This window comes from Lepidochelys kempii, chromosome 5, assembly GCF_965140265.1.
Source record: "Lepidochelys kempii isolate rLepKem1 chromosome 5, rLepKem1.hap2, whole genome shotgun sequence".
Classification (NCBI taxonomy): Eukaryota; Metazoa; Chordata; order Testudines; family Cheloniidae; genus Lepidochelys; species Lepidochelys kempii.
The window spans coordinates 94,517,195-94,541,649 of NC_133260.1; the positions used below are offsets into that span (position 1 = coordinate 94,517,195).

The window sequence follows — 24,455 nt, forward strand, 5'->3', positions numbered from 1 at the left end:
TTTTCTTCAAAAAGAGTTCTCTCTACCCTATCCTGTGTGTGTTTCATATTGGATTAACAGGCCAGGCCAAGGAATCCATTCTCCTACCGCGCCTGTAACTCAGACAAGTATCATTTTTCCTTTTTCTATTTATCCCTGTGTCTTCTCATCACCCTCTCTTGTTGCTTCTACTGAGCTGTGTCTACACTACCCACCATCACACCACCACAGTAGTAACAACAGAGACCATACCATAAAAAGGGTACAGGCATTTCTACTACCATGTTAATTAACCCTGAACAGAGAAAGTCCAACATGGTGTAGTGGTAAAAATGCCTGTGCTCTATCTACTATGTCTCGCTCCCACCACCATGGGAGCTACACTAGTGGTAAAGAAAGAGTGAGAGATCCTCCAGAACAGACTAGTGTATACAAAAACTAATTCCATGCCATCCTCCACTTCAGCATTGGTAAACAGATGCATTTAATGAATCTAGAGCAAAACTCGCTGAACTCTTCACTCTGCAGAACCCAGCTGCTTTGTTCTGTTCTTGTGCGCTATGTGTTCAAAGGAGTTGCAGACCAGAATGTCAGAATTTAGGTAGTTTCACTATCCATGTCAGCTGTACAAAATGTACAATGGAAGAGAACAGTGCAAGAGATCGTAATCCTGAGCCAAAGGGCAGAGACGGATTTACAAGGAAGGTACAGCACACACTCTACAGAACGGGTAGACAAACTACTAGCAATCCATGCAGAATTTGCTAATATAAATGCCTAATACCAAGGTGGCAGAAGCAGGAGTGAAGCCCAGAGCCTATATTTGAAAATATTTATATATATATATATTATATATATATATATAGTATTCTAATATTGTTTAACAGTGTGATTAAAACTGTGATTACTAACAATAAATTTTTAATCGTTTGAAAGCCCTAGTTAAAATTAAGTCATATTATAACCTATTAATTTAAATTAAGTAGAAAAAAATATTAAGCAATACAGGTTTGTTGCCAAGTTTTAAAGAAAGTTAGCCAGTGACTTCCACCAGTCAGTGGTCTAAGCACCTCACACCAGAATTTGTTGATTTGCTAAACCAGCTTTTGACAGCAGTGGGCTCTTTTGCAAGTACAGAGAGAATATTCTCTTCAGTTCAGTTCAATGGCTAGTATATTCAAAGTTAAGAAACCAATTGGGAGCTGAAAAAGCAGGGAAGCTTGTTTTCCTCTTCCAATCTATGAATAAAATCTAGGTGTGAGAGGATGAGATCTACTAGTTCTAAAATATTATAGGCATGGGGACCAGAAACAATCTGTTCAATTCACTAACTATAGATAATACAGCTTTGTTAATCAGTTTTAAATGCAAAACAGGTTTTGATAAACCTTTTGATAAACTTATTTCCTTGTGCATACAGTAGTTTGAAAGTAGTTTTATTTAACAAAAATAAATTTAAAATACTGTTGTTGTGCATTTGTCATTGAATCTGAAGTTCCATCCAAATAGAGCTTGAAAAAAAAATCACAAGTAAAAAAAAGAGAGCCATCTAGTAAATAAGAAATGCAAAATTCACCATTTTCTAACACACAAAATGTAAAAATTAAAATTAAATAAATATAAATTAAGCTACATAAGTCCTTAAATAAATAAATATGTATAGATACAGCATAGCCTCCTGGTCAGGAAAAGCATATCAAATTTAGTGTAAAGGCTATATTTAGTTTCAAACCAATATTTTTAAATCAACCATTAAATTAACCATTTAACAACAATTTTAATTAACAAAAATCAACCTCTCTTTAGGGGAAAAAAAATCACTAAAAAGTACAAATGCAAAACAATTAAAATTGATTCTTTAAATCAAGGTTTCCTGCTTGCTCGTTTAAATCATAATTAAAATCAATTATTTAAGTCGCTTTGATTTAAATCATTCTATACTTCTACAATGCATCCTTATCAAGAAATCTGGTGATTTTTGCCAGAATCTCTTGCATCAAACTGAGTTACTGAAAACCACTGATTCCTTATGAAGCTTGCAAGAAATAAGGTAAATTAACCTGGCACTATTGTGAGGCAATAATGTTGTCATCAGTGCATATAACCACTGTATTTTGTTAATTTCCTCCCACAGGCACAATACTAAAGTGACTGGTCACATTTTTAAGCTACTATTCCACAATTATACTGTAAGCAAAGTGCATAAACAGCATAAGCATATTTCAGTTCTATATTAATCTAGACCAGCGGTTCTCAAACTGTGGGTGGCAACCCTATTTTAACAGGGTCGCCAGGGCTGGCTTAGACTTGCTGGGGCCCAGGGCCAAAGCCCAAACCCGAGGGCTTCAGCCCTGGGCAGTGGGGCTAAGGTTAGAGGCCCCTGTCTGGGGCTGAAGCCCGTAGGCTTTGGCCTTGGCTCCCCAGCCTGGGGAGGTGGGGCTTTGGCTTTGCACCCCCTGCCCTGGGGAGGCAGGGCTTGGGCAGGCTCAGGTTTCAGTCCTCCCTCCTGGGATCCTGTAGTAACTGTTGTTGTCAGAAGGGGGTCACGGTGCAATGAAGTTTGAGAACCCTTGATCTAGATCATGAAAAACAGGATTTCATTAAAACACTTTAAATAAAAAAAAAGACTGAGATTATAAACCAAATTAGTAAAACACTCAAAACCACTACATCTACGTGTGCCGATATAACATGATTTTAACAGATATTAGTATTAGGAAGGGGCTATGCAGTTTCTAGAATTTCACCACTTCAGCATAAAGGCCTAATTTTGTTCTGTCAGTGGCACTTTTAAGACAAAAAGAAAAGGAGTACTTGTGGCACCTTAGAGACTAACCAATTTATTTGAGCATGAGCTTTCGTGAGCTACAGCTCACTTCATCGGATGCATACCGTGGAAACTGCAGCAGACTTTATATACATACAGAGAATATGAAACAATACCTCCTCCCACCCCACTGTCCTGCTGGTAATAGCTTATCTAAAGTGATCATCAAGTTGGGCCATTTCCAGCACAAATCCAGGTTTTCTCACCCTCCACCCCCCCACACAAATTCACTCTCCTGCTGGTGATAGCCCATCCAAAGTGACAACTCTCTACACAATGTGCATGATAATCAAGTTGGGCCATTTCCTGCACAAATCCAGGTTCTCTCACCCCCTCACCCCTCTCCCAAAAACCACACGCACAAACTCACTATCCTGCTGGTAATAGCTCATCCAAAGTGACCACTCTCCCTACAATGTGCATGATAATCAAGGTGGGCCATTTCCAGCATAAGCTTTCGTGAGCTACAGCTATGCTCATATACATTTGTTAGTCTCTAAGGTGCCACAAGTACTCCTTTTCTTTTTGCGAATACAGACTAACACGGCTGCTACTCTGAAACCCGTCATTATGCAAGGCACTGAATTTAGCTGTATGGAGTTGAAATCTATCAACTTCATGAAAAACTCGTACAGAAAAGGAATGCATCCAATGAAGTGAGCTGTAGCTCACGAAAGCTTATGCTCAAATAAATTTGTTAGTCTCTAAGGAGCCACAAGTACTCCTTTACTTTTAAGGCAGATTTTTACACTCCTATTAGAAGCATTAAAATTATATATGCTTACACCTGCCCTCAAGCAAGACAAATTGGCACAGAGACTTTTTGGAAATGTTCCCTTTGCTCTTTGTAAATGCATGTAAAAAGGTGAAGTTCTGAATTTTTTTTGAACCTCTTCATTTCCTTTTAAGCCCGTAGAGCTTTGACACTATGGAACATGCACACATAAGAAGGTATACCACTTGATAAATGTGAGAGGATGAGACGTGAACAGGTGAAGAAACCATTATGGGCCAAGATTTTATAAAGCAGAGGCAATTAGCACAGACAAATATAGAAACCATAAAAGATTCTATTTGCAGACCTGAAAATGCTTAATTTTGGGCCCAATCTGAAGCCCAATGAAGTCTTTCCATTGATGTCAATGGGCTTAGGTACTTAATAGATAATACTGTATCCATAAAAGAAGTGGGGCAACGTTCTTTTGTAACTATATCCTTTGGATCAATTCAGCTGACTATCATCGACGTTCCTTGTAATGAGCATGATTGTGCTACTGCAGTTCAAGTGGGTGATTATTTCTCTAAAGGCTTGTCTACACTCAAAAGGTGCAGTGGCAGTGCTTCAGTAAAGATGCTACCTACACCGATGGACAATCCACCATAGCAAGAATCCCTCCCGTCAACATAGCACTGTCTACACTGGTAATCAGGTCAGTATAACTGCCCCGTTCAGAGTTGTGAATTTTCCACATCCCCAAGTGACAGAGTTATACCGATATAAGTTGCTTGTGAAGACAGCCTTCATCATGCATTGAAAAATTGTTCCCTACACCCAGGGCCTGGTCTACACTACAAAGTTAGGTCCATGTTAGCCACCGGGCATAGATCTAGTTACAACGCGTCTATACTTCATTGGTTTTCCATTGATATAAGCACCCTGTTTACAGCGACACAGTAACACCATAACCCCACGCAGTGCTGAGCCATGGTCGACATACTGAGGTCAGTGCAGCATGGATGTAGATGCTGTGTTACGAACATGGACACTCACAGTCCTCCAGCTGCTGTCCCACAGTGCCCTACACTGACTGCTTTGGTCACAACTGTGACCTCCATGGACCAGGAGTCATGGAGACCAGAAGGTCTCCCTGCCCTTCAAAACCCCACAAATTTTTTGCCTGCCTTTTCCTGTTTGTCCACCTTGGTAAGCAAACCTAGTAGCTCTCCCTTGTTGTGTGCAACTGCCCAGCTGACCATGCAAGCTACATGCTCCAGAAGAGCTCTGGCTTGGAGTAAACAGGAGATATTGGATCTCCTGGGCCGAAGAGAAGAGACTGTGCAAGCAAGAGAAGGGGTATGACAGGGACCATCAACAGTGCCACATGAAAGCAAAGAAACTGTACCAGGCATATCAGAAGTCCAAGGAGACCAACAGTCAATCAGGTGTTGAGGTGCAGACCTGCCGTTTTTACAAAGAGCTGCATACCATACATGACAGATGCCATCACCACCCCACAGACAATCACAGGTTCCTCTGAGGAACCTAAGCCCCAGTCCCGTGGCATGAACAGTGAGACTCAGGAAGAGATGGAGGAGGAAGATGGGGGAATATGCGACCAGAAGGTCCAGCTATGCTGCGAGCCAGGACCTGTTTGAGAGTCCACCACAGTCCAGTCAGTCCTGGCAGTCGAGCGTGATACAAGGAAAGAAACTCAGGTAAGTATATAATTATATTTCCCATTACAATGATGTACTGATGGCACCCCCCACTCAACAGGATACAGGTATTAACTTTTCATTAAATTTACTTGTACTTCAAGGGGTAGCGGTACAAAAAAAGTGAGGTAGCATTATCTCCTTTTCATTCCCCTGCGGCAAGGGGAGCCACGGGGATCGGTTTGTTTATGTACACAGAAACATCCTTTGACTCCTCCTCAGAGATCTCCACGAAACTTTAATGGAGGTACTCTGCAATCCTCTCCTAAAGGTTTGTAGGAATGGCAGACTTATTTCTTCCTCCAAAGTAGGATGCTTTCCCACACCATTCAGCAATAATTTTGGCAGGCACCTCTACAGAACACAAGCTAGCACGTTCAGGCCCGGCTGGCTTTGGGACACCAGCAGCAGTTATGCACTGTGCCTTTGGTCACGCTCAAGAGTGAGATATCAGCTAAGATTGCCACCATCTGAGGAAAACGGTGCCAGTATTCAGAGCCATTGCCCTATACTCAGTTTCTTGCAAGAAACTCCCTCCCTAGTTCCTTCATCTCTGGCAGGCCATACTCCCCACAACTGCTGCTGTGAATGACACCATGCACAAGCACTCTGAAGCAGAAGTATCAAGAGGCATGTCTTGTTTAAAACCTCAGGGGACCAAGGGAAGGGAGTTCTGAGTCTTAACTTTCCACTTTCTGTTGTGACTATACAGACAATGGTACCTCTGTGTGGTTTACCTGCAGCTGCTGCCATTACGGCCTTGAGGGGTTCCCCCTCTACACCCTTGGAATGCCTGAGCCAGATAAGGAGAAGAAAGAAGAAGAGGACTTAGAATGACATGTTCAGTGAGATCCTGAAAGCCAGTGCTGTATCAGACTATGAGCAAAGGGGCTGGAGGGTGAACCCTGCAGACAGCCTGGAGAAGGAAAGAGCAGACAAGAGGCAGGCCGAGGAGTCCCAGCAGGAAGAGAAGGAGATGCACCTCCCAGCAGGAAGAGAAGAACATAATGGAGCTTTTCTGGCAGCAAAGACAGATGCTACAGACTCTTATGGACCTACAGGTTCAACAATCATGGGCTTGCCTCCATTTGCAGTCCATGGAGAACTTCATTACAGCACCTCCCCACGCTCCCCCGAACATTTCACATGGCATCAAGGGCCACACCCCACCCCGGCCGCTCTACCCTGAGAGATATTAAGAACAATCACAGCTTCACATAGAGCGACCATGGCTTCCACAGGCCAATGTATGTGTAGGTAAAATGGACATGAATGTTCCTTCCCTTTGTTAAGTTCTAGTCCATTAATTTATTAAATTTTTAATGTATTTGCTTATAAATTGCATATACTTTTCTTTGCACTGATTTTGTTACAGAATAAAATTCTATTTGAAAAATAATTCATCTTTATTGCTTCACAACATTACCTGCAGAGTGCTTAGCAGTTTTGAAAGCACCCACTGTTACAGTGCGACAACTCACAGGATCAATGACAGTGTAAAGGACAGGGTAAAGCAAGCACTGCAAAATTAATAGGTGAATTGATAAAGTTATATTCATAAATATATACCAAGCACCATACAATTCCTAACAGGCCCCAAAACACCAGGGCCAACTAAAGCACAGTATTCCATAATGCATTACTTGGCTCACTGTTGAAGTGCTTATTCAAAGACACCCTGAGCCATACAACTTCACGACGAGCGCTTCTAATACCGCTCGTGGCTGGCTGTCCAAACGCAGCAGACAGCCACTCCACCTCTGCCTTCCACCCGGGTGGCAACTTCCCCAGCTTTGCTTCACTGATATTATGCAGGATGCAGCAGACAGCTATATAACCACTGGGATGTTTTTTTTCCACTCAGATCCAATCTTGTTAGCAAACAGCGCCAGTCCCCTTCAATCTACCAAAAGTGCATTCCACTGTCATTCTGCATCGGCTGAGCCAGCAGTTGAATCTTTCTTTGGTACTGCCAAGGTGGCCAGTGAAAGCTTCATGAGCCAGGGGAGCAAGAGATAGGCTGGATACTTGTGATAGGGTGCATGAACCCAACACTGGGGAAGTAAAGGTTAAGGAGCAGCTCTAGGTCCAGAAAATCCTGCCCAGCTGCCCCTGCTGGGCATGCTCACAGCGGAGACTGAGCTCAAAAGAGAGCAGTTTAGTTTGGTCTGAGTAATTGGAGCAGGAGGGAAGTTCTGTTTTGCAAGTTCCAGTCAGGAAGCCACCGAGGCCTCACGTGGTTGGGCCTGGTCCTCAATGCTAAGCTGCCACAGGCCTTTCAATCATGGAGATTGGCAACAATGAGCCATGGCTGTGAGAGGAAGACTCTTCGGAGCAGAGCAGAATGGACCCAGAGGTGAACCAGTGACACCAACAGAGTAACTGAGTAGAAAGTGGCCCAGGGAGCAGGCGTAGGGGCACCCACCCCCCTTAGGTTGCACGTTTCTGAATTACTGCCTCAATGGGCTCTGGGGTGGAGCAGGTGGTGGCCTGCTGGGAGCAGGGAGGGCCCAAGTTCCCCTAGCCCCAGATGCTTGATGTTCACCGCAAGGCAGTGCAGCCAGGACTGGCCCTGAACCCCACCCACCAACAGTCCCCCAGAATCACTATTGGAATTTCAACATCACCAATGGTAACCAGCTGCTTGGGGGAAAATAGTCCTTGCTTGGAGCTCTCTCAACAGTCCTGTATTTTTAAAGATGTGAGCGTCATGCATGTTCCTGACCAGCCAACATCAAAGTCGGTGAAGTGTCCCCAGTGATGCACCAATGCTTTCATCACCATAAAAAAGCCCTTTCTGGTCATGTAGTCTGTGGCAAGGTGCTCTGGTGCCAACATAGAATATGTGAGCCATCTCTTACCCCACCACAATTTGGGAACCCCATTGCTGCAAATCCATCCATTATGTCCTGCACATTACCAAGAGTCACATTCCTGCATACATGATTAATGCCCTGCACACTTGTATGACAAAGGTCTCCACAGTCAATTTTCCAACTCCAAAATTATTTCCCAGCGACTGGTAGCATTCTAGCAATGCAAATTTCCAAAGCTCAATCACCACTTGATTCTCCGCTGTCAATGAAGCTCTCATTTTGGTGTCCCTGAGCTGGAGGAATTTGGTGAGTTCGGCCCACAGATCCAAGAACGTGGCCTTGTGCATCTGAAAATTCTTCGGCCATGGCTCATATATCTCATGCCTGTATTACAAAGCAATCCCTCCAGTCAGTGCTTATTTGTCAGTGCCCAAAGCGGTGCTCCACCATCTGCAGCTGCTCTGTGAATTCCACTAACAACCTTGAATTGGTTCTCTCTATGTCCCACAGCAATCTGTCCTCCAAGAAATCATGTTCCTTGCTGATTTGGTTCCCCTTATGGCTCTGCAAATACCAGAGTATTGTGTGTCCTGTGCTTGCAACACTTATGACAGTCATGCAGTCTTTTGCATGCTCCATGCTTCTGTCAGAGATGGTGAGGGCTGTGTGGAGGAGGGCTGTGTGGGTTTGTGGGATTTTTTAAAAAAGGCACAAAAGACAACATTATGGAATCGAGACAGTTGTACACTGGGAAGTTGACCCCTTGCTCCCAGTCACTTCTGCAGGACTCATTTCTCCCTCACCATGCTCTGCCAAAGTTTCCACAGTGCACTGGAGGGTGGTGGGTTGCACACTGGGATATCTACTATGGTACACCACACTATGCACTCTTGGTGAGCAACCTCAGCATCAACAGAAAGAGCCAGGTATGCATGAGCACAACTAACTTTGGTGGCTTTGTGCTGACTTAATTTGTGTTGACCAAAGTTTGTGGTGCAGACATGGCCTAGAAAGTTGGTAGATAGTGTAGAGGACTATGGTTAAAGGTAAAAGTCATAGCACAACTCCCCAATTTCTTCTTATGCATCCCACACAGATTATTCTCCCTTCCTACAGAAAGAGGCAACAATGCATCCTTCATGATTCCGCCTCCCTCCAGTGCATCACTTAAAATGCATCAGTGCAAGCTTTCAGCAGATTGACTGTGGAGTAAGGTGAGCATGATATATGTGGAGCAGTGGGAGAGAAGAAATCTCTGTGTTGAACTGACTGGGTCACCACCACTTACACACAAACCCCAAAACCTTACCCCCTTTTTTCACATGAACACATAGAAAGGACCAAGCCTAAGATGAACAAAAGGGTGCAAAAACTCAAACATCACCAACAAACCATATTTTTTTCTAATTAATAAGTCCATTGTCCAAGTTTTCATTTTCTGTGTGTGGAAAGGGAGAACAGAGAAAGGTACAGCTGAACAATTCGGCTAATTTATGTATTAAAACAAGGATTTCTTTAGGACTTCAGTGGAAAGTTCTAAAACTGCAGCCATAGAAAATAAAGTAATAAAATAATAAATAATAAAAAATCAAGATCTCTGAATGTAGGACCACACTATTCCTACCTAAGGCAAAATGTCACTTCTGCATTTAGACCTGATTTTTTGCCCAGATCACAGCTATGCTTGCCAAATACTCTCCCCCACATGTCTTTTAAACTCTTGTCAGTTTAGTATTCATACAGCGAAGGGACCAATAGCACTGGCGTGAATCAGGAATAGGTACAGTGACTGCTTTCCAAAATAAAAACCAATACACCTTAATCCTATCTCACTACTGCAACCCTGTGTAACTCCTGAACAGAGCAATTTCCAAATGTGCAGTGTTTCTGTAGCATTAACAAATGAGTACAAGGATTAAACTAATTTTCATTTGTGACTCAAGGCAGGACTTGAATTCTGGCCCCCAGTGGCAGCAGAGAAAGGTTTGTGCACTAACTCACTACAACATTTAGTCTCATACACAACTTTATAGGCCAAAGGAGATAGTGGCAGCTTTTGGTCTATTTTCTCTCTCTCTCTCTCACACACACACACACACACACACACACGGCTGCATGAATCAAACGCACGACCTCCAGCAAGCAGAAGAATGAACAGCTCTCTTGAAAAGCAATGACACTTTGTGGAACAATTGAAAGGGTGGGAGAAAGAATCGTAGTACATTCTCAGACTGCAATACAATGCTTTGCAGCTGCACTACAAAGAAACACTGCTGTAAGCTTTGACTTCCAACCACTGATTTTACTGAAATGAATCCCTAAATTATACAGCATCAAGCCAGCCTACTTCCAACAGCCCCCCACGTCCAAATCCTGCCCCTGCACACACACACAAAAACAAACAACAAAAAAGTTTGTTTTTTTTAAAACCTCTGTACACTTGAATTCTCCTTTCATGAACCACACTTTCATTTTATCCCACACAAGCCAATGGTAGCAAGGTTCCCCCAGCCAGCACCAGACCCTTCCCTCAAGTTCCATGTGTCTCTCAGAAGGCATCCACAATGCACTCAAGCTCATGAAAATGAATCATAATTTTGAAAGCAGTGCTTACAGAGAGTTAATCTTCTGTGTATTTTCCTCAAACACACAGAAGACATAAGAGAGGAAGAATACGACAGACAAAAGCTTCATTAGTATGTTTACTATCTAGAGCATCATCATTTGATAGACCTACATACATTTCTGCCTACTTTTAATGCCCATTGTCAAGAATGTAGCACAAATCATGTATTTCTAGCAATTTTTCAATCTATCCTATTAGATGCCAGTTTGACAAAGTCATTATTCTGAGCAACACTGCATTGTACATGACAGCAAAATATTTTAAGTAACTAAATTTTGCTTAGCACATTAGAACGTGATCTATTACATTAATGCACTTAAATTATATTCTACTGAATTTTTAATAAGACATTGATGTTGGAACAGCACCTTGGAAAATGAAATACAGGCACCATGAGTTTTACAAAGCCAGAAAGGTCAATACAAAGCTCCACTTTTGTAACAACAACAACAACAACAACTGCAGAGCATCTTTTTAGGCCAGTACCTGCAAACAACTACCTTACCTCTTGGGATAAGAAGGGGATGACTTGCGCACATATAGCATTCAGCCTCTTGACAATTTCTGCCTGCACATAAGAAGAAGGAAGTTAGTGTATTCTATATTTCTCAAATGTTAATGTTATCGCATGAACAGCTAACATATCAAACAGCATCTATCAATGGTTTTGTCTAACCATGTTCTAACTGGACAAGTCAATAAGAATAAAAAAATAATTCAGTGACGCAATGCAACAACAGGTAATGGCTATTGTTAGTCATTTACAGCTCACATTTTTAAGAGTTTCCTCACAAAACAAGCTTTTTTGAGCTTCCATATGGTCCAAAGAGAATTTCATTTCCATTATAAAATCGGAAGGTGTTTCATGAAGTCTCCAGGAGGAGCAGCACACAAACCAACCATACTTTTTTCCAGCACTATTTTCAAACCTTAAAAAAAACTTCAAAATTATTGAATATTGACGATACATTTCATTCCCTCACAGAAAAAAGGACAATTTCATTCAAAGAATATGACAATAACTCAGTTGTAAGATGGGGGTAAATACATATAAAGAAAATTTCTGAACCAAAGACATACTGTCAGAACATTACAAACATCATATGCAACTTCACTGAAGATCATGTTAAGATACAGCTTAGACATTGCAATTTGAGATTCTGAAGTTAGAAAAGTAATTAAGTAATACTTAGATCTTTGAGAGCACTTTTCCTGGATTAAAACTAGAGTCATTTCACTGAAGTCAACTGATTCACTGGAATTACTCTGGATTTAGACCAGTGTAACTGTGATCAGAATCTGATTCTATATGATAGTTCCATAGAGATGGATTATTATATATATTTAATCCACACATCTTAACGTAGGTAGGGGAGATTATCACAGCAGTTACAATTACAGGGACTTTCTTAAAATAAATTCTACACAGGGTTAGTTCCTCATTACATAGGAGAGCAAAATGCTCTTTTTCTTGCAAAGTCATTACCAGAATGACAGAAACACTCATACTTGTGCAATTTTGGTTTCCTGCTTTCATCAGCAACCCTTTCAACCTTCTCACTATGCAATCTTTTAAATGACAAAAACCTTAAAAAAAATTATCTAACCAACAGATGATCATTACTAGTAAAGTATCTAGCATTCCATATAAAAATCTCTGTTAATGAAACATTATGGTTATAAAGCTAGGTCATCAGAAGTCGTGATATGCTACAGCCACGGGTTCATGTGAAATTTTAACTTTGGTCCCTTGTGCATATGACGACACTTTTCAACACTCACATACAACACATTTTCTGGTTATCTAGCAATACAGCCTTCCTTAAATGCAGTTCAGGAGCTTATACAGTTAACTACAAAGCTAATTTACCTCCAAATTTAACTGACCTATATATGCCTGCAATTTTTCACAGTAGTCTACAGTACATCTCTTAAGAAAATACAGTAGACTATGTTCTTTTCATCTAGGAAAAAGAAGATTGAGTTGTAGTTGCTAAAATTAATGTTGCTGGAGCATTTCCTAACTTGAAGGTTTAGCAACAATGCAACTATTTTTATACAGAATTTTCTAGGTTTATTAAAAAAGCAACAAGAAAAAGCTATCGGCACTGATCCTTCTGTTCTGCATTAGGCAGATCCCTGCATCCACGAGGGGCCCTATTGACTTCAACAAGGCTCCCCTGGGTCCCTCACAAAGCAACTTGCAGAACTCAGATCTTAATCTTCACTATTTCATAAATTCTCCCAACTTGTAAAATATCAGTAATTGTAACAGTTGAAAAAAATCCATGCATTTTAGGCCATCCACTGAATAAACGCAGAATATACCTTCCTCAGCTGCAAAGCTTCCTCTGGTGCACCTGAAATGTATGCAGAAGCCTTACCCAACTAACTCCTTTACAACTTGAGATTTACAGGTTCTGAGGACAAAGACTCAGGCGTAGGGTTGCCAGGCATCTGATTTTTGACCGGAACACCCAGTCAAAACGGGACTCTAGCGGCTCTGGTCAGCACCATTAAAAGTCCAGTCGGCAGCACAGCATGGCTAAGGCAAGCTCCCTGCCTGCCCTGGCTCCGCACAGCTCCCAGAAGTAGCCGGCATGTCCAGCTCCTAGGTGCACGGGCAGCCATGGGGGCTCCATGCGCTGCCTCCACCCCAAGCGCCGGCTCTGCAGCTCCCACTGGCTAGGAACTGTGGCCAATAGGATTGGTAGGGGTGGCGCCTGCAGGCGCAGGCAGCACGCAGAGGCGTCTGGCGCCCCTGTGCCTAGGAGCCGGACACGATGGCCGCTTCCGGGAGCCGCCTGAGGTAAGTGCCACCCAGCCATAGCCTGCATCCCTCACCCCCTCCTGCACCCCAACCCCCTGCCCCAGCCGAGCCCCCTCCTGCACCCCAAACCCCACCCCGGAGCCCACACCCCCAGCTGGAGCCCCCATCCTGTCCTTTAGCTCTGAGCCCCTCCCTCATCCCTAGCCCAACCCCAGAGCCCACACCCCCAACCAGAGTCCTCACCCGAGTGAGGGTTGGGGAGAGCAAGTGATGGCGGGAGAATGGATGGAGTGAGTGGGGGGCAGGGCCTCGCAGAAGGGGCAAGGCAGGGACGGGGCCTCAAGGAAGGGATGGGGCAAGGAGCATGGCAAGGGTGTTTAGTTTGGTGCAGTTAGGAAGTTGGCAACCCTACTCAGCCCATATATGCTTTCAGTCCCCTTCGTACCCCACAGATAAGTTAGTCAGTAGGGCTGCCAGGTGTCTGGTTTTCAACCAGAACACCCAGTCGAAAAGGGACCCTGGTGGCTCCGGTCAGCACTGTTGACCGGGCCAATAAAAGTCTGGCTGGCAGCGCAGGCAGGCTCCTAACCTGGCTCCCGGAAGCGGTGACATGTCCCTCTGGCTCCTAAGGGGTGGGGCAACCAATGGGAGATCCACACACTGCCCCAGCCCCAAGTGCTGGCTCCGCAGCTCCCACTGGCCAGGAACCGTAACCATTGTGAGCTGCGGGGTGGAGCCTGTGGACGGGGGCAGCACGCAGAGCCCCCGTTACTGCCCCTTGCCCTCGGAGCCTGAGGGACAAGTTGCCACTTCTGGGACCTGCCTGAGGTAAGCGCCGCCCAGAACCTGCACCCCTCAGCCCCTCAAACTCCTGCCCCAGCCCTGAGCCCCCTCGTGCACCCAAACCCCTCATCCCCATCTCCACCTCAGAGCCCACACCTGGAGCCTGCTCTCCCTCCCACACTCTAACCCCCTGCCCCAGCCCGAGCCCCCTCCTGCACGCCACACCCCCTCCCACATCCCAACCCTCTTCCCAGACTGGTAAAATGAGCAAGTAATGGAGGGAGGGGGATGGAGTGAGCAGGGCACCTCAGAGAGGGTGCAGGGCAGCAGGTGGGGTAAAAGGGTGTTTGGTTTTCTGAAAATTGGCAACCCTAATAGTCACATGTGCATTGAATAGTCTTCCTTAACTGCACTCTTTAAGAGTGAGCATAAACGTACATAAACTGCAGTGGAAAGGCTCACAGTCACAGATTTTTAAGCCAAGAAATTATCATTATGATCATCGAGTCTGACCTACCTAACATAGGCCATAGAATTTCACCAAGTGATTCCTGCATCGTGTCTCGAACTTTTTGCTGAACTGCCGCATAAATTTAGCCACATCAAAGACCATTTTACCTAGCCTACATAAAGGCACTTCTCCCCAGTTACAGTTATGTCCACGCTAAATTTCAACATTGAAGTACAGCTGTTTCAGCTATGGAACTGTTTAAAAACAGTTGCAAGAGGTTTTCCCCCCATGAGAAAAAGAATTTACACACACACACACACACCCTGACAAGCAGAGTCTGAGCTTGAGAAGCATCAGCCAGAAAAGTGTTTCTGGAAGGTCTGAGCAATTGTAAACAGGAGGTTAGAAGGTAAACCATTATGCAGGCCTTAAATATTAGTGGTCCCAGAATACTATGAAACTGCAGCACTTTAACGGTTGCTTCATACAGAAAAGTCAGGCTACCTGGACCTGTGGAGACAGCAGTCTGCTCCTGGATAAAGTATGAAAGAGTTGTATGGGAGAAGCGAAGAATTTTTAATGATGGCAAGACATCTCAACAGTATTCAACTCTTGGGAGGGAACAACAAGACGTGGAAGAAAATGAAAGAAAAAGCCCGCACTTAAGATTCAGATTTCTAGCCACAGGCTAACACTATTTTTTATTTTTGTAGTTTATTTACATGAACAACACAGAAGTTCCTTGTTAATATACATGATGCATATGCACTTTTAGGTCTAGTCAACCCCATCAGTACTGTTCTTCACTGAAAAGTTCCAATGACATTAGGAATTATGGTCATCTTAGGGAGGCAGATGATTGCACATCGTAGAGTATAAGTAGAACATAAGCAGTAATAAATACTACAAAGCTTTCCAAGACATTGGTGTGTGAAGAGGTGAGAGGATCCTCTGATAAAGAACAAAGCAGAAGTACTGGTGCTTTGAGTATGGCGTTCCACTAGGCAGGTTACTAGATGGGTCCTTCTCTCTGAAGTTATGTTGCTTAGAACTTTTAGCAGCCTCCAACAAATGATCTGCAACAAGACAGGCTTGCTTAATGATAGTATTCTTCATTCATGAAGGCCTGACAGTGGAGGCAAGATGTGACTGAAACATGGTCTGCGTTATTGCTGAAGACTACAAGCCAGGAAGGAGGTGGGCACAGTTATAAAGCATTGTGGAGTTGTAGCAAAGCCAAAAAGGACATTCAAATTTCTGCATTCTGGATCCACCAGGTATTCAATCTGTGTCTCTCTTTCAGAGAGAAAAAAATATACTGAACCATTACTTTCCATGGATTAATCCACCATATTTCTGTGTGGCCTTGCAATGATGCCAGGCAGCCATGCTGAACCAATCTTCAGAAAGTTATTTAAGGTGGCCCTTGATGTTCTTTGGATACATTCTGAAAGCCTCTGTCAAGTCACTGAGCTACCATGGGCAAAGGTACATATTGGTGATAAGCACTGTTTCCATTTTGGACTTGAAGGGTGTGGAAGAGAAGAGAAAGACATATCAAGTTTGTTACCTGAACTAGGACGGACATCTTTGCATTAAAGGATGCTTATGTATTTGAGTTTTGGGCTGTCACATATGTTTTCAAAGAAAAGGCTTTAGTTTCATGGTTTAGAATAAGAGTAAATATCAAAACTATTAGGAAAAAATTACAGCTAATACATCCTTGGTTAACAAAAATCAGGCTGCTCATTGCTGTTTGGTTATTACTTAGCACCTATAAAAATATATCTATAGTGTACACTGATAAATATCCACAGTTTATCCACTACTTTCTTATACCTAGACTATTGTGAACTTCTTAACTTCAAGACCCTGATCCCAGGAATATTCCACACAGGATTGGACCGTTGGCATTAATACTCAAGTGCCACCAAATTATTTTGGCAAGATCTTTACTCCGCTTAGACCAAGAAAGGCAAAGAAAGGCTCATTTTACAAATGGATGAACAGAATGGTTTTGGATCCTGACTAGAGCTAGTTTAAGGCCTGGGTTTTAGATTAGACAACAGCAAATTCTCATGAGCGGTTATCATAAATATCAGTAATCTTGCAAGGTGAGCCAGTCTCATCGTTTTTAACCACACCAAAACTTAAAAGAAATTTTGGATCTGCTCCAAAAATAAGACAGTGGAGGCCAGGTTGTCTCAAATGCTCGGTCCACTACTGTCTTCAGAGTCTGAAGGGGCTCACATTCAAGGTTCTAGTCTTAGACTGTTTTGTTTTTGGTTTTTTTTGGTATCAAAACCAAAAAGAGAGAAGCTATCTAAATCATCATCTCAGGAGTAAGAGATTTTCACCTTTAACATCAACTAAGAATTTACAGTAAATAAGCTGCTCTATGTGTTCACCCAAAACATGCATCAAATCGCCACCTACTAGACCAGGTAATTACAGGAGGAAAAGACTAGCTCAGTTTGAGAATCAAAATTTCTTTCTTCCCTGCAGGGGGGGTAAAATGGGGGTGGGGGAGCGAAAGGAAGGAGGAATCTTGTCCAAAAATAAAGCCTTGAAACTGAAGCACCTTGACATATTCTTTATTAGTCAAATACTCAGGTGAAATTGAAAAATTTTATTATTTTAGGCATTCTTGTAGATTAGAAAAAGTCTTCGGGGCAGGGACTGTCTTTGCATTGAGTACACTGCCTGTACTAAAATTATTAGTAGTACACAAGTTAGTCTTAGGTTTGTTCAAACCATTATTCTTCCACTTCCTTCTTTCCCATTTAACCAAAGCAAATGTACGTTCACAGTAAGCACATCTACAGCCTGTGTTGCCACATGTCCTGTTATGAAGGATAATGTAAAATACCCCAAAAAAACACCCCCAAAACCAAACACTTTTGTGTATCTTTTGCAGGAATAAAGCAAATGAAGAAATGCATCAAAATCTAAAGAACTGGCATGGATTCATGGAATACAAGTATGAGGAATATGCAAAAAGAAAAAGGAGTACTTGTGGCATCTTAGAGACTAACACATTTATTTGAGCATAAGCTTTAGTGAGCTGTAGCTCACGAAAGCTTATGCTCAAATAAATGTGTTAGTCTCTAAGGTACCACAAGTACTCCTATTCCTTTTGCGGATACGGACTAACACGGCTGCTACTCTGAAACCTAGGAATATGCAGTCTTTCACACACTGAAGTCTGCAGAGTAGTATGACAGCAGGTTTAGTTTTTAATGTGCTTAACTATTTATTATCAAACATAATAAAGAGAGTTAACCCCTGGAAGCCAGATAGTCTGATTTCTTGCTGTGCCGTTCCATTATCTGCAGAGAGAGGCACCAATAACGTGGGTTAGTATATCAGTGGGCCTGAAGTGGTTATGAAGCCCGTACAATACCTCCTACACCAGTCTTTGCTGCCTAACAGGCAAAAAGAGAGAGAAAGAAAAAGAAAAGAAAAGTTTTAAATATAGAGATACATCGATGATATTTAAAAACCTCCTTCATTTTAAAATTAGCCGCTTTGTCTACGAGTATCTTTTTGTTTTGAGATGCTTTGCCATTGGATTTTTCATGACCATCCTAATTGGCAGGAGGGGGGAAAAGTATGATTTCATAAACGTAAGCAGCCATTTCCTCACTTTGAAACTAAAGTTGCCTCGGAAACACTGCTGCTTCCACGACCATCTAATTTTGCCTCTTTTGTCTCACAGGACCAAGCTTTAGAGAGGCATCATTTATTTACAGGCCTTTCCACTGGGCTTCAGTTATCGGCCAATAATACTGTGGACACACACTTCTAATGGCCTATGTTTTGAAACCAAGTCTAATCTAATGGCGCAGAGCCCAAACTCCTTTTCCAGCATAGCCATTAAAGGATGTAGGTTATTGCTGTTGTCACCATTGATATTTGTCATTGTAATGTAATTAGGGCCCTAAAATGATGCATTACAGCCCTTGGCACAGCTTCTATTAAAATCTTTTCTTCTGCTCACTGAACTGCGACCTGCTTTCTGATGAATAACAGACAGACAGCTTTAGGGTGAGGAGCAAATTCATCAAAGTGGTATTTTTCAGCTTTGGAAATAAAAAGGGGGGGGGGGGGGAAGGAGGATGGAACCTAAGAAGAAAAGCACAAGAAAAAAGCCACACAGCACATTTGAATTTCATCTGACCACTTGACATTCTGATTGCATCTGATGAATCTTGCTTAGGACAATATATTCCCAGCCTGCGAATCACATGGTTAATCAGGGTTCTAATCTGCTATCCATCAGCCTATGCCAGCACTGTAACTTCCAATCAAATTTATAGGGTATGTGGGTCATGCATCCCTGAACAACTACATTTACAGATATCCCATTTAAACAGGCACAGATTCTGAAATGCTGTTGTTAAGGTTACTGAATGCTGGAATACTATTCAATGCTTTATGAAAGCTCCTGATAAACAGCTGCTAAATTATTGTCTGTGGATGCTCCGATATAGCATTAATGGCCCAATAAAAGGGCAATTGTTCATGCCAAAATATAAAAAAGGATAGTTTTTGCTGCCATAGTTTGTCAAATATGTTAACACACACTGACACGTCTATTACTTCTTTCCGGAGACAAAAGGATGTTTGTTTTTGCCTAAAAACACACCAACATTGAAACTGAAAAAAGGGGTAGTGGTGGTGGCCGCGGTGTTTTTGTTAATGGGTTTTTTGTAACTAGTCTGGTGTTAGATTATTTTGTTGATATAACTACAAAAAACCCCAAAAAAACCCCACCTGTTTAAAATACCTTAATGTTTCCACATCTGTGCCCTTTATTAACATTTTTTTTAAAAATGGCAAATAGCGAAACAAACAAACATTTACAAACTATAATACAATTTTCTGTAACGTTTAGTCACTTATTTGAAGGCACTATAACTGACCAGGCCAAATTATGACCCAAGAAAAAGAACCAACACTTAAGTCAGTCAATATTTCTTCATCATTATAAGTTAACTGCTTAAGGCCCTGAGTTGGCAAACCATCCTTTCAATCTGCACTTGGGGCAGATTTTTAAAAGTATTTAGGCACCTAAAGATGCAGATAGGAGCTCAGTGGAAGTTTCAAAAGCACCTACCAGCATCTTTAGATGCTCTAATACCTTTAAAATTGGGCCCGTAGGGTAAAATTTCCAAAAGCACCAGAGGGACTTATGAGCCTAAGTCCCATATTCAAAAGGGACTTTGGAGGCAATCAGGGGTCTATAGGGTATGTCTACACTGTAATTAGACACCCACAGCTGGCCCACGTCAGCTGGACTCATGGGGCTAAGCGCTTGTTTAATTGTGATGTAGACGTGCGGGCTTTGGCTGGAGCCCAAGCTCTGGAACCCTCTAATTGCAGTGTAGGCTTACCCACAGGCTCCTTGAAAGTCAATGGAACTTGGGATTCTGGGAGACGTAGGCTCCTCAGCACTTCCTAAGTCCCTTTTGAAAATGGGACTTTGGTGCTATTGAAAGTTTTACCCTTAAACCCTAGACCAGGCGTCTCAAACTGGCAGCCTGCAAACCTCCCCAATGTGGCCTGCAGTGCTGCAGCAGTTTTGGCGCCGAGTCTCTCCCTTGGCCCCACCTGCCGCCCCCGGGCACTCCCTTCCGCCAGGTGATTTAAAATGGCCCAGGGCCCCAAGCGGAGCGGAGCTGAGCGGCGTCTGCCTGCTCGCTCCATGTGTCTGCCGACCCCTTCCTGCGGCCCCGGAGCGGGGCTTTGCCTTCACGCGCTGCCCTGCCCCGAGTGCCCCTGCGGCCAATGGGAAGCTGCAGGGGCAGTGTCTGAGTGAGGGGGCACGTGGAGGCCTCCCAGTCCGCCCTGCCTTGGAGCCCCAGGTAAGCACTGCACCCCCCAACCCCCTCCCAGAGCCTGCACTCCCTCCCCACCCTCTCACCCCCCAAACTCCCTCCCAGAGCCTGCACCCTGTCCCCCTCCCCACACCCCCCCAAACTCCCTCCCAGAGCCTGAACCCCCACCCCCTGCCCCAGCCCAGAGCCTGCACCCAGCACCAAAACTCCATCCCAGAGCCTGCACCCCAGACCTCCTCCCCCACCCAAACTCCCTACCAGAGCCTTAGGCAGGTGGGGGGTGGAGTTTTGTTTGTTTTGGGGGGGGGGATGACAGAGTTTTGGAGGGCGGGATCTGGGCGGCATGAGGGACATTATTTGCCCGCTGGGAGGATTTGAGGACTGGCACTAAGGTAAACTGAATTTGAGCCCCTTGCACTATACATTAATAGGGCTTAAGCACATGATTAAACTTAGGAACATGCTTAAGTGCTTTGCTAAACAGGGATGAATTTAACCATGTGCTTAAATGTTTTGCTGAAGTGGGGCCTAAAACAGAAACAAACAGCTCTATGAAGTTTAGATATATTTTATCTGGGCTGCTGAAGCAAACTGAAAGACAAGGCTTTTATATATTTAATGTCTCAAACTATGTGGAATGCAATTTAGTATTAAAAATATACATGGACTCTCTCATAATTAAGAGATAAAAAACAAATACCTAACCTACCTAATATATAGGAAATTCAGAATTAATTTGTTGTTTAAAATATTGGCATTTGTATTCCTTTAGCGGGGAAAAACAAAATTGGGATTTTATTTATAGTACATGAGGGAAATATTTTTCCTAAAGTTTATGTTTCATGATGTTTCATAGTTATTACAGTTACAAACAACAGTTGGTAAAGAATTACTACTGAAGGCTATAGGTCTGTTATTGGAATGAGAACAAAAACTACTACATATGTATTGTTGAAATAAAACAGAAAAATAAAACACTATTGGGAAACCCATTTTAGCAATCAGTAGAAAATGATCAAGACCAGTTATTTCAGATTTAATTTGTTTTACACAGTGCAGCCTTTGCCAAAAAGATCAATCTAGTTTATTAAGTGCTTACCATATTATGGGGGCTATATGCATATGCCCCCATAATATCTAAACAAACATTTCATGAATTAGTGGCAAAAAACAAAAGTTTATTACATTATGAGACATACTACATGATTCTGAATAAAACACACACAAAAGCTAATCTTAGTATTTCACACAAAATTAACTCTTCTTTCATAGAGAGGAGCATATTTTGTTTTAATCAAAGACTGAGCTATCTTGTAACACTTACTCCAGATCTACAGAGCTGTAGAAAATATTGAAATCTTGAATATCAAGTTTATCCTCAGCCATAGATTCATGCTGTTTGGAAACTAAGCCACAGAGAATCTAGACTTAAGAGTCAAACACCACAGAAAAAAAAAGTTCTCCAGTGGGGAAGATATTATACAGGCAACTGCTTCTTCACTGTGACAACTGCTTAAGTTTAGGGGGCTTAGTTTTTGTGTCTCTACAATCTGCAATGCCCGCATGGGTTGAATATAAGTGTGACCCATCAGATTCTGCCAAACGAACATGGGTATAATATCCATCTCACTTTCTTATCAGCTTTCTTTACAAACATCTCAACTAAGCTCATAAGATGCTGTAAACTGGATACTTACACTTTATAAGTTAGTTTAGATGCTTATTTTGCACAAAATACTGCATACAGTGACATACGCAATGAATTGAAGTGCCAGAATTTTCAGAATCAATTTACTAATGTACCTACAGCTCTCTGGGTTGCTGAAGCAAACTGAAAGACAAGGCTTTTATATATTTAATGTCTCAAACTATGTGGAATGCAATTTAGTATTAAAAATATACATGGACTCTCTCATAATTAAGAGATAAAAAACAAATCAACGGAGTGGACATCAGGACTTTTCAGGCCTGTCACTTGAAGAAAGTCAACTTTTTTTGGGTGGGGGGGGTTGGTTAATATCTACATCTAATAGAGTATGTGGACAAAGAAAGGCATAGACAAGGAATCAATATGGCCATTCAATTCACTCAGGCCCAAACCTGATAGTATAAATCCTACTGTTGTTGTTGACTCTGACAGAAAAAAGGCTGCAGTTGGAGGTCATGATGGCAGAAAATGGCTGCAATTTTCCTTTCACTATGGTGGAAGGAGAAGACAGTAGCCCAGACCAAAAAAGTATGCAAGTGAGAAGGAAGCACAGCAATCAGCAGAGCTCTTGCAAGCTCTGAAGAGTTTCCCCTCTTTCTTCCCCAGGGGAAATTCTGAGTGCATTCATCATCTGCCCTTGGACCAAATTCTCCCTTTGGTGCAATGTGGTTTACTGGTGTAGGGATTTCCACTTCCCTCAGCCAGCTTCTGGGAATCTGTCTTGATGTTTTTAAAATTAGTCCCTTTTAAGCATATGTAGTTACAGTACCAAACTGGGTCAGCTTTTTTATCAAACTCAGATTTCTGACGGACTTAGTGCCACAATTTATATTTATACCTGCATTTCCCCTTTTTAATCCTACCTTATAAAACTGTGCAACAGAGTTGAACACACACGAGTCATGATCTTAAGCTTTGATTCTCTTTCACCCTCTCCCTGCTGAGTAAGATTTTGACGTGCAACCGTGCACCCACGTTTCAATGAGGCACATCACTGGGGCAGGGAAAATACGCAATGTGAGGTCATAAACATGGCCAAATATTGTGCAAATCTTTGCTCAACTCTGTTACAAATCTTAAGGCTGATCCTGAAATTGGCTCCATGTAAGCAGACCCCTGAGGCTGTACAGAACCCTACTGAAGTCAATGGAATGCTATGCAGGGGTTCCCTCATGTCGAGCCAGTTTAAGGCCCCTTTCTATTTTTGCAGGGCGAGTGGAAGAAAGCCCCAGCTTTTGGAGACAAGTGATTATGTGAGAATCTGAGCTTCCACATAAAAAAAGTTTCTAGCCCTCACAGTTGTAGATAAAAGCTTTCAAATACAATCCCTGCACGCTTTAAAAAAAAAAGTCAATCAAAATAACCCAATTTTTTTGAAAATCACAATTCTGTAGGGCACAACCCATGATTTCTGAATTCTTGGAGCTGACAATACTGCATCTCTGAGGAACTAGATCCTAATCTACTGTTACAGCAAGAAAGGCCGAGGGTGGGAGAAGCTCTAATAGGCCACATCACTCTAAAATACTAGGATTCCACTATATGATGTACAATAATAGATTCTATCATATTCCATAGATTTCTTCCCCTCTAATTCAGGTTACTATCCGGAGTAATTCGGAAGATATCCTAGGGCCTAGGTGTTGAACAGATTTACACAGTAATAAAATACTGAAAGTTCCAGCATCTAAAAATATCCTCACCCTGTTGAAATGGGCCATGAAAATGAAACTGATTAAAGGCTTGTCTAAACTTAAAACAATACAGCAGTGCTTCAGTGTAGACACCTCCTATGCTTAGAGGAGGGGTTCTCCCATCGGCATAGGTAATCCTCCTCCTTGACAAACGATAGCTAAGTCGATGGATGAATTCTTCTGTCAACCTTGCACTGTCTAGGTCATTTTAACAAAGTCGCTCGGGGTGAGGATTTTTCACACCTCTGACTGAAAAATGACATAATTTTCTAGTGAAGACCAGGCCTGACTCTCATTTTCCAGCTAAAATGCAAACATAATAATGTGTCCTGAGACTATTAGCTCATAGTAGAATGCTGCATTTCTGAGGGTTTTTTTTTTTTTTTAAGTGTTTAAAAATCCAGTATAAGCACTGGCTGAAAATCTTGCCCCTCAAAGTGGTCATGGTTCAAAATATAATCACCCCACAGATCAGAATTACTTCTGTTAAATTGTTTCTGCTTTGGATTTCAACATTTGTGTGGC

At 42.5% G+C, this 24,455-nt stretch overlaps 1 protein-coding gene across 9 annotated transcripts in view; it reads right to left on the bottom strand.

The window, feature by feature from the left end:
• The window catches only part of LOC140911640 (transducin-like enhancer protein 4), a 121,062-nt gene that overhangs the window by 73,088 nt on the left and 23,519 nt on the right, over positions 1-24,455 (bottom strand). For 6 of the 9 annotated variants that reach the window (XM_073345091.1, XM_073345088.1, XM_073345087.1 and 3 more), the window contains exon 5: positions 11,190-11,252. The exons of the other annotated variants lie outside the window; for them this stretch is intronic. In XM_073345091.1, the coding sequence (XP_073201192.1) occupies positions 11,190-11,252 (63 nt within the window). The remainder of the gene's footprint in view (positions 1-11,189; positions 11,253-24,455) is intronic. 9 annotated transcript variants of the gene reach the window in all.